We start from the raw sequence: 11130 nt of genomic DNA, 5'->3' as shown, positions 1-11130 counted from the left end.
GAATGCCTGGAAGGCTCCCCAAGGCCTTCAGCTCAAAGGTAGGGACACAGCTGGAGATGTAGCCGATGAGACCCAGTTCACAGCCCGTGACTCCCAAGGACCTGCCGCCCCCACCCCGGCCCTCAGCGCCCGCCGTGGTGTGGCCGGGTTGCTGGGTCCTCTTCCCACCACATTCTAGGTTCCCGGGGTATCTCGCTCCACCACTCTACCACCTGCTTGGCATGATCTTGTTTGCTGTGCCATGGGCATCGAAAAAGATCTAACGAATGAATGAACACAGGGCCTCAGTCGCTGCTCCTGTGTGAACTCACGGTCTGGTGAGACAGGCCAGCGGGGCCACAGGAAACTCCATCTGGTGTTACATGTGCTCCCCCGGAGGAGGTTGAGGGGCTGGATGGAGCCTCAGGTGTGGGAAAGGGTTCCAGGAGGAGCGGCTGTCTTAGCTGTGTTCTGCAGATGAATAGGAGTTTGCCAGGGAGGACCGACAGTGTGTGGACAGGGTAGCAGGGAGGTGAGCGGTTTCGAGTAGGGATGGTGGGGCAGGAGGATGGTGAGAGAGCCCAGAGCATAGGAGAGAGGAGTGACCAGGGCCCTGAGATGGGTAGGGCCCTGGCGCTGCAGCGGGGGTGGTGGCATGATCCTGAGTAGGGGAGAGCAGAGTCCTTTGGGATACTCAGGTCTGGAGCTCAGCGTGATGGAGCGTCATGGCACAGATGGCGCTGGACACCAGCGGTGTGGAGCCCACCTGGGGAGAGGGTATACGGTGAGAGGACCCCACTGAAGACTCACAGCTCAGGGGATGAGAAGCATTTACCCCAGGGGTAGGAGTGATTGAAGAGCTAAGAGGGACACCAGGAGGGAGCAGTGTCAGGAAAGTTGAGAGCTTTTCTTTTTCTTTTTAAACAGGGTCTCACTCTTGCCCAGACTGGAGTGCAGTGGTGCAATCACAGCTTACTGCAGCCTTGAACTCCTGGCCTCAAGCAGTCCTCCTACGTCAGCCTCCTGAGTGGCTGGGACTACAGGCATGTGCTACCACAACCAGTTAATTTTTGTATTTTTTTGTAGAGACGGGGTCTCACGATGTAGCCCAGGTTGGTCTCCAGGGCTCAAGAGATTTGCCTGCCTTGGCCTCCCCAAGTGCTGGGATTACACAGGCGTGAGCCAGCGTGCTGTGCCCAGCCAGAGAGCATTTTTTAAATGAGGGAGTGGTGGGGCGGGGCGGGGTCAGATGCCTCTGGAAGGAAGACAGGTGATGGGTGATTCTGGAGAGAAAGGTTTTTTGTGGTGTGCTAGGGGTAGAAGCTAGGCAGAGCAGAGAAGACCATAGGTGCAGACAGCTCTTGGATGTTAGGGGAGGAGAAGGGTGCTTGACAGTGATGGCTGTTTATAAGAAAGGAAAACCCGGATGGCACTTGGAACAAAAACAATCAGTCACATGTATTCTGTGCTCAGCACAGCCAGGGACTGTGATGAAACCTTTTTTTGTTGTTTTGTTTTTGGTTTGAGACGGAGTCTCACTCTGTCACCCAGGCTGGAGTGTAGTGGCGAGATCTCGGCTCACTGCAACCTCTGCCTCCTGGGTTCAAGCAATTCTGTTGCCTCAGCCTCTCGAGTAGCTGGGACTACAGACGCACACCACCACACCTGGCTAAATTTTGTATTTTTAGTAGAGGCGGGGTTTCACCATGTTGGCCAGGCTGGTCTCAAACTCCTGACCTCAGGTGATCCACCCACCTCGGCCTCCCAGTGTTGGGATTACAGGCGTGAGCCACTGTGCCTGACAGATGAGACCTTTTTAAAAATGTTTAAACTTTAAGAAAATTTTACAATTTTTTAATTGTTGTAAAATAAACATAGCATAGGCCGGGCGCAGTGGCTCACGCCTGTAATCCTAGCACTTTGGGAAGCCAAAGAGTTCAGGAGTTTTGAGACCAGCCTGGGCAACATGGTGAATCCCTGTCTCTACTAAAATACAAAAGAAATTAGCTGGGCATGATGGCACGCGCCTGTAGTCCCAGCTACTTGGGAGGCTGAGGCAGGAGAATCGCTTGAAATCGGGAGGCAGAGGTTGCAGTGAGCCGAGATCGCACCACCGCACTCCAGCCTGGGCGAGAGAGTGAGGCTCCATATCTACCAGAAAAAAAAAAAAAAAGCATAAAATCTAGCATTTTAACCATTTTTAGGTACAGTTCAATGGGATTCAGCAGATTCGCGTTGCTGTGTAGCCATCACTACTCTGTAACTCCCCCAGACATTTTCATTGTCCCCAAATTCTGCACCCACTAAATGATAGCTCCCTGCTTCTCCCTCCCCCAGCCCCTGGCAACAATCATTCTACATTCTGTCTTTATGAATTTCACTACTCTAGATCTAGGTACCTGACATAATAGGAATCAGTAGGAATCAGCATTTTTTCTTTTTTTTTTTTTTTTTGAGATAAGTGTTACTCTATCACCCAGGCTGGAGTGCAGTGGTGGAGTCATAGCTCACTGCAGCCACAATCTCCTGGGCTCAAGTGATCCTCCCACCTCAGCCTCCTGAGTAGCTGGGACTACAGGTGTGTACCACCATGCCCAGCTAATTAATTTTTTTTTTTTTTTTTTTTTTTTTTAGAGATGGGGTCTCCCTATGCTGCCCAGGCTGGTCTTGAACTCCTGGGCTCAAGTGATCCTCCTCCCACCTCAGCCTCTCAAAGTGCTGGGATTACAGGTGTGAGCCACTGCTCCTGGCCAAAAGGAATCATACTATATTTGTCCTCTTGTGACTGGCTTATTTCACTCAACCTAATGTTCTCAACATTCATCCACGTTGTAGCATGTGCCAGGACTTCTTTCCTTTTTTAAGGCTGAATGCTATTCCATTGTGTATATAGACCAGATTCTGTTTAACCAGCCAAGTTCTTTATCTGGGTTAGTGTCTTCCCTTTGTTTTCCTCCCTCTTTCCCTTCATCCCTCCCTCTTCTCCCATCTCCCTTCCTTTTCTCCCCCACCTCTTTTCAGCAAATATTTATCAAGCACCTACTATGTACATCCTCATAGTTCTAGAGGATACAGCAATGAGCACAATACACACCCCTTCCAAAAAAAATCTTTGCCCTAGTGATCTCTATATTCTGGAAGAAAAAGAAAATAAATAAATACAATATACGACACTACAAGTTATGCGGGTCTATGAAAAGGTGGCACCAAGGGCCTACCTGCAGTGGAAGGGGTCTGTAGGTTTGGGAACTGCAAGATGGCCAGTAGGGGGCTGAGTGGGTGAGGGGAGAATAAACAATGAAGGCAGTGAGGTCATGGAAAGTCTGGACTCCTCAGGAGACGCACTGTCTTGTCCCCATTTTACAGACAGGGAAACTGAGGTTGAGAGAGGAGGTGGCTTGTCCAAGGTCCCACAGCTGGGAGGTGCAGGAAGCAGCAGAGACTCCAGGACTGTCCGAACCTCCGCTCCACGCTCTTAACTCTTCCTCTGTTGTCTCCCAAGGCCACTATCAAGTTCATTTGCACACCAATGTGTGTGTCCAACATGATTTGAACAATTTCATGAGAATTAACTCGCTGACACCTTCCCCTAGCCATGGGAGAGCTCGCAAGTACCTCCGGTATTGTTACTCCCCTCATTGTACAGATGGAGGAAGCCTGGACGGAAATGCTCAGCCACTCGCCAAGGTTACACAACGCTGAATGGGGGCGCCATGACTTGAACCCAGGTGAGGAGCTCTTAATCACCTCACGAAATGTTCAAGAACAAAGGAGTGGATGGTGCAACCAGCGATGTGGTGGGATTAGCCCCAGACATGGGGACAGACGCCTCTTCCATTGTTTCAGGAAGGAAGAAGGAAAGGGCAGGTCAGGTGCGGGTAGGGTGTGGGCCCGATGGCAGGAAGTCGAGGCTGGTCCGTCCTGTGGCTTGTTTCTTCCCAGGAGACGTCAGTCAGCTCATCTCAAGGGGCCTTGGTGGGTGGGGCTGGGAAGGCTGAGGGTGGCGGCGAAGGGGCCCAGGTGACGTTGAGGATCATGTTTCAAGGGGCGCCCTCTCAGCAGTTGGTGGATTTTTTTTTCCTCCAACTTCCTGGATGTAGACAAAGAGAAGGCGCCTGCAGGACTGGGTGATGGCGGGAGGGATGCTGGGACTGGGGAGCTGAGGGTCGCCAGGGCAGAGGGGACTCTGGGGCTGTTCTTGAACTCCTGGGCTCAAGTGATCCTCCTCCTGCCTTGGCCTCGCAAAGTGCTGGGATTAAAGGTGTGAGCCAGTGCACCTGGCCCAAAGGAATCGTATTACAGTTGTCCTCTTGTGACCTGCTTATTGCACTCAGCCTAAAGTTCTCAGGGGGTGGAGACAAGGGGGCTTGGTGGGGAGGCTGCCTGAGGAGGGTCAGATGTCTTTAAGGTGGAAGAACAGGTATGGTGCAGACAACCATAGCATAGAGGCACGGGAGGCTGTGGTCAGGGAGTGGGATGTGGGATTTTGTGGTTTCAGAGGTGGAGCCCTTCCGGATGGAGATAGAGGTTGGGTGTGACTGTGGGAACAATGGCGGGGGAGGTGGTCTCTGGCCACGTGGAGGTAGTGGGATGCAGAAGCTGGGGGGTACTATTTTTGAAAGTTGGGGGGGTCCTCTCTCCTGAAGCTCCCCACTCCGTGTGTCAGCCGGTGCTTGTCCCTCTGTCCACTTATCATAGCAATGGAGCCGGTCACCAAGGGCTTCACATACATCCTCTCACATTTAATCCCCGTGAAAGCCTTGTGGGGCGAGGGACTCTCATTAGTACCATGTTATAGATGAGGAAACTGGGCCTTAGACAAGTAACCTGGGCAAGTGGCACAGCCAGGCCTCAAACCCAGATCATCGTCTGTTAAACACCATGCCACTCTGTCTGCAGATCCGTTTCCATGTCAGCGAGGGCAGGGAGTTTTGTTTGTCTCGTTCCCTGCTGGGTCCCCAGCTCCTAGAATGGCCTGGAGTGAGTGTGCGCGCCGTGAATGGTCGTGGGATGAGTGGACAGACCCCCGTCTCTGTCTTCCCTCGGGTCCTGATGGGCTTTTGGTTGGCAACTTTCCTAGTGCCTACTGTGTGCCACGTCTCCCTTAATTCTCCCACCAGCCCCATGAGACACGATGACACCCATTTTACAGATGACGAAGTGGAGAGAAATGAGGTCAGTTGTCTAACGTGGCATGGAAAGGCTGGGATTTGAACCCCAGCCAGACTCACTGGATGCCTCTCTGCTTCTGATCTCATGTGTGTCGTCGATGATCCAAACTCTCTCCGGGTGAATCTCTCAGACGTTTCTGAGCTGGCACTGAAAACTGCTTTGTGCCAGGCAGCCTCTGTGTGCAAAGCTGGAGGCCCCTGAGGCTCGGCTGATGGGCAGTGAACATTCCTGCTCCCCATCCCCCCTCTATTACCTCCCATTTATTTCTGTTTAAGCTCCATGGTGTGCCCCAACCTTACCCCCGTGTCTCCTCTAAGTTAGCATCCTCTCCCCAGGTGCTTGGGTCAAAGACGCTTAGTAGCGTCCTTGATTCCTCCCTCACTCTCATCTCCCATTCTGGCAGCTCCTGTCACTTAGCTCCAAAGTACACAGGAAAGAATCCGCCCACTTGTCTCCTCTCAGTCACCCTCTTCCAAGTCACCCTTATCTCTCACCTACACAGGTGCAAGAGCATCCAAACTGGTCTCGCTGCTTCCAGCCTCGACCCCCAACCCCTCCCTCCCTCGCCCTGCTAAGTCCATTCTCTATTCAGCAGCCAACGTCTTCTTAAAACAGTATCATGTTAAAACCTGCTTAAAACCCATCTGTGAGTCCCCACTGCAATTATAATAAAACCCAAATGCCTCCAAGGCACTCGGTGTCTGGCTTCTGTCCATCCTCCCAACCTCATCACACTCCATTGTGTACTGTGCCTCTGCTCCCCTTGAACTTCTTCCATCTTCTCAACACGGGAGGTGCTTTCCCAACTTAGAGGCTTGGCCTTTGCTGTTCCCTCTGCCTGGGACACGCTTCCCACCACTCTGCCTGTGATCTTCCTTCAGATTTCAGCTTAAAGGTCATCTCCTGACCACCTTCTCTAGAGCTGGCATATTCCCTTCCAGTTTCTATCTCGGCTTCTTGTGGGTTTCCTACCTACACCTTATTTCAATCTGTAATTGCTCTATCTGTTTGCTTCCTTGTTTATTATTATTGCTGGTTTTCTTCCTCTCTATGGTGTTTATCACTGTCGGATGTCTCTCATGTTTTATTTATTTACTTTCTTACTCTTATGTCGTCTCTCCCCCACCACTTGAGTGCCAACCCTGACAGCACAGGGATTTTCACCGGCTTTACCTGCCCCTATGCCCTGGCACATAGGAGGCGCTCAGTAAACCTTTGTGGAAGGAAGAGACGTCTCTCATTAGAACTGAGGCTTCGCGAGGGCAGGGACCTTGTTTATCTTGTTGCTGAATCCCTGGTGCCACGTCTGCTACCTGGTATGTGGCAGGGGCTCTATGTAAACAGGCTGAAGGAGGAAGATGATCTCAGAGCCTGTTTAGAATCTCTGCTTTTCTCCAGAATCTCTGCACTCAGTGTTCCCACCTCCTCAGACCTGACAGTGATCTCTAATGACCCAGCCCCAGGAGAGCACACAGGTGGAAGATGGGGAAGCCCGTCTTTCTGAGACTGGGCTCCGGCTCCAAATCCCTGCAGCGGGAAGAATGCTTCGGACCCGATCGGATGAGACGTTGGTGCTTCGCTCCACTGCCACCTTCAGTTGTGTTTATGTAGGGGCTGTGTTTGCCGAGAACACGGGCCACAGCAAAAGTCCCTTTGTCCCCATGAAGACTGGGGCCTCCTGTTTAGCTAAAGGACCGTCTGTGTTCACTTGGGCCTCCAGCCTCAGCAGCTCCCTGCCCCTGCCCTCCATATTGACTAAACCTTCCTCCTTCAGCAAAAGAATCTCCCGGATTTACCATGGCCACCGGCATACGTGGCGAACATCTTTTTGTTGCTGTTGTTTTTGTTCAGTCTGCTTGGGAGAAACGTCTCTTGGATTTCCACTGCCTTTCAGTACACATAACTCTCAGCATTGAGGAGGGTTCCCAGCTGTTGGTGAGGACTTCTTAAATAGCCCTCACATCCGTTCTCACCATCCTGACACCCTTGCCACTGCCCCAGTTTTGGCTACCAAATCCATCCCCAGACCTTTGTCCCAGGGCTCTCCCTGGCCTCCTGCCTCAGAATCTTCCCTACTCCAGTCCTTCCTGGACATGGCCCCAGAGGAATCTTTCTGACACCCAGAGCTGGCCCTGTCTGCTCTAACCCTCCCTAGGGCCCCATCCCGGCCAGAAGAATTCCAGCGCTTTATGGAGGGCTGGCCGCTCCCTTCACCATTCTGCACGAGGAGCGGCAAAGCCTCGCAGGGACTCGGGGCTCCCATGCCTGCAGGCCTCTGTGCCTGCCGTTCTCTCTGCCTTGCACGTTTGTCCCCATCTCGCCCTTTCCTGTGCTCATTCTTACTCATCTCCAGCTCCTGGTTTAAACATTACCTCTTTCAGGAAGCATTCATTCCATGACGCACCACGCTGAGTTAGAAGCCCCACCTTGGGCCTCCCCTGTGTTCCTCCTAAGCCCCACTGTGGCACGTATCCCTCTGGGTCTTGACTTGCCAGTGTCGCTGCCCGCCTCTGCTGCCAGACAGGGAGCCCATTGAGGGCAGGGACCAGGGCTGACTCAGCTGCATTGCCCCACCGCCCTGCACAGGGCCCGCCAGCTCCAAGGAGGTGTCAGGAAATGTTTGCTGCGTGAATAAAGGGGTGATCAGTATCCCTCCTTTGCTCAAATATCCTCCATGGCTTCTGCATTGCTCAGAACCAAAGGCCAAGCCAAAGTCGCCTCTCCCTCTCACCTCTCTCCTCCACCTGCCCCCTCTGCTTTTTCCCTCAATCTCAGAGTTTGCACTTGCTGTTTCCTGCCAGGAGCACTTTGCCCCGAGACCCCCCACCCCAGTGCTCTCTGCCTCACCCTACACCTTTCCCTGAATATCTCCTCCTTGAAGCCTCCCCTGTCCTTCCTACTTAAATAGAAGTGATTATCACCATCTAACATACCACATATTTGACTTATTTTTCTGGGTTTTTTTTTTTTTTTTTTTGGTCTCTCCCTTCAGGGCATGGTTTTGTTCTGTTCACTGCTGTCACAAATCACATGCTCAAAAAGTATTTGTTGAGTGGATGACACAGGGGTCTTGAGGTCAAGGAGTGTCCGGTGTTTATACGGGACCTTAAGATCTCTGCCAACCTGTGTCTCTCACCCTTGAGGAATGGCTCAGAGACCAATGGACAGGTGGCCAGAGACGCCTGAGCTACCAGTCTGGGCAGGGGAAGGGGAGACCTGGCTTTGCTGTCAATGACCACTGGCTGCACAGGCGAGGTCACAGCGACCTCTTGTGGCCAGAGACGAAAAGAACACCTTCCCCCAGCATTTTCATTTTCATTTATTTATTTATTTATTTATTTATTTATTTAAAGAAAGAGTCTTGCTGTCGCCCAGGCTGGAGTACAGTGGCGCCATCTCGGCTCACTGCAAGCTCCACCTCCCGAGTTCACACCAGTCTCCTGCCTCAGCCTCCGGAGTAGCTGGGACTACAGGCACCCACCACCACGCCGGCTAATTTTTTGTATTTTTAGTAAAGACGGGGTTTCAGCGTGTTAGCCAGGATGGTCTCGGTCTCCTGACCTCGTGATTCTCCTGCCTGGGCCTCCCAAAGTGCTGGGATTACAGGCATGAGCCACTGCGCCTGGCCTATTTTATTTTATTTTTTGAGACTGAGCCTGGCTCTGTCGCCCAGGCTGGAATGCAGTGGCCAGATCTCCAGATCACGGTTCACTGCAACCTCCGCCTCCAGGGTTCAAGCCTCAGCCTCCTGGGTGACTGGGATTACAGCCACCTGCCAGCCCGCCTGGCTAATTTTTGTGTTTTTAGTAGAGGCAGGGTTCCGCCTCGAACTCCTGACCTCAAGTGATCTGCCTGCTTCGGCTCCCAAAGTGCTGGGATTTCAGGCGTGAGCCACCGCATCCAGTACCCCAGCTCTTCAGAGTACCCCATGAGCAAGGCTGCAAGCCCAGGCTAAGAGGGAGGGCAAGCACTCACTAAATGCCAGGCGCTCTTCTAAGCACTGATATGTATTCATTAACAATAACCACAGGGCGGAAGTACCGTTCCTCCCCACACTGTACAGCCGAGGAACCTGCTCAAGGTCACGCAGTTCGCCAGGCAGAGCTTGACTCTGAACTCAGGCAGTCTGGGTCTAGGAAGCACATGGCAAACCTGCGCAGTCCAGTGGAGCGTCCACGAGTCCCATGTGGCGGCTGAACTGTGGGGAGTCTGGATTGAGATGGGTTGGAAGTGTAACACACACACTGAATTTCGAAAACTCTATATGAAAAAACATGTATAAAACATCTTGCGGCTGGGCGCAGTGGCTCACGCCTGTAATCCCAGCACTTTGGGAGGCTGAGGCGGGTGGATCACAAGGTCAGGAGATGGAGACTATCCTGGCTAACACGATGAAACCCCGTCTCTACTAAAACTACAAAAAATTAACCACGCATGGTGGCGGATGCCTGTAGTCCCAGCTACTCGGGAGGCTGAGGCAGGAGAATGGCGTGAATTCGGGAGGTGGAGCTTGCCGAGATTATACCAAGATTAGGCCACTGCACTCCAGCCTGGGCGACAGTCAGACTCCATCTCAAACAAAACAAAACAAAACAAAAAAACAACTCACTTAAGTTTTAACATACTGATTATATATTAAAATTATAATTTTTGTATAAGTGGGTCAAATAGATTTATTTAAATGTCACTTGTGACCCTTCTCTAAAAATACGGCTATGAGAAGATTTTAAATTATACATACGGTTTGCATTTTCAATTAGAGAGTGCCTTAAACCACAAAAGAAATCTAACCCACTGCCCGCCTCCCCCGCCCCATGCAGACGGAGAAACTCCAACGGACCAAAGGGAAATGGTCCCTTGCCCAAAGCCACATGGTAAATCCCTGGCACATCAGCAACAGGAACCTAGGTCCCCTGGCTTCCAGCAGGCAGCCCAGCCAAAGTGTCCAGAGCCCCAGCTCCTTTGCTGATTTGCTGCAGTGTGGCCCTGGGCAACTTACTTCACCTCTATGGGTTGTTCATCCTTCATAAAATTGGTGCTGAAGGAACCAACCCAAATGCCCATCAATCAATGAGTGGATAAAGAAACTGTGGTGTATATATATACGATGGAATACTACTCGGCCATACAAACGAATGAATTAACCGCATTTGCAATGACCAGAATGAGACTGGAGACTATTATTCTAAGTGAAGTAACTCAGGAATGGAAAGCCAAACATCCTATGTTCTCACTGATATGTGGGAGCTAAGCTATGAGGATGCAAAGGCATAAGAATGATACAGTGGACTTTGGGGATTTGGGGGAAGAGTGGGAGGGGGAAGAGGGATAAAAGACAACAAATATGGTGCAGTGTATACTGCTCGGGTGATGGGTGCACCAGGATTTCACAAATCACCACTAAAGAACTTATTCATGCAACCAAATACCACCTGTACCCCAATAACTTATGGAAAAATAAAATAATATTAAAAAATAAAAAACTTTTTCCTTCTCCGTACCACTTAAAAAAACATTGTTGCTGAAAACCCACTCCTCATGTCACTGAGCTAATGAGGAAGGCAGGCACACTTGGCACCAGGACTGGCACACAAGCGTCATCCTATGCAATTGATCTTGATCATCTTGCACCCCCTACAGCTCATTCTCCTCACAGCAGCTGGAGTAACTTTTAGGAAATGGAAATTGGACCCACTGCTGGGACCAAAGCCCTCCAAAGACCTGTCATCACTCTTTTTTTTCTTTTTTTTTTTTGAGAAGGAGTCTCGCTCTGTCACCCAGGCTGGAGTGCAGTGGCCAGATCTCAGCTCACTGCAAACTCCGCCTCCCGGGTTTACGCCATTCTCCTGCCTCAGCCTCCCGAGTAGCTGGGACTACAGGCGCCCGCCACCTCGCCCGGCTAGTTTTTTGTATTTTTTTAGTAGAGACGGGGTTTCACCGTGTTAGCCAGGATGGTCTCGATCTCCTGACCTCGTGATC

The 11130-nt window shown here is 51.5% G+C and overlaps 1 protein-coding gene across 1 annotated transcript in view; it reads right to left on the bottom strand.

The window, feature by feature from the left end:
• Positions 1 to 686: 686 nt before the first annotated feature.
• CTU1 (cytosolic thiouridylase subunit 1) overlaps positions 687 to 11130 on the bottom strand; it is a 22320-nt gene continuing 11876 nt past the window's right edge. The window contains exon 4 of the mRNA XM_017876490.1: positions 687 to 745. Within this exon, the coding sequence (XP_017731979.1) occupies positions 687 to 745 (59 nt within the window). The remainder of the gene's footprint in view (positions 746 to 11130) is intronic.

Source organism: Rhinopithecus bieti, unplaced genomic scaffold, assembly GCF_001698545.2.
Source record: "Rhinopithecus bieti isolate Rb0 unplaced genomic scaffold, ASM169854v2 scaffold_10264, whole genome shotgun sequence".
Classification (NCBI taxonomy): domain Eukaryota; kingdom Metazoa; phylum Chordata; class Mammalia; order Primates; family Cercopithecidae; genus Rhinopithecus; species Rhinopithecus bieti.
The sequence above is the reverse complement of the archived record's forward strand: the minus strand, read 5'-3'. Positions and strand labels throughout refer to the sequence as shown.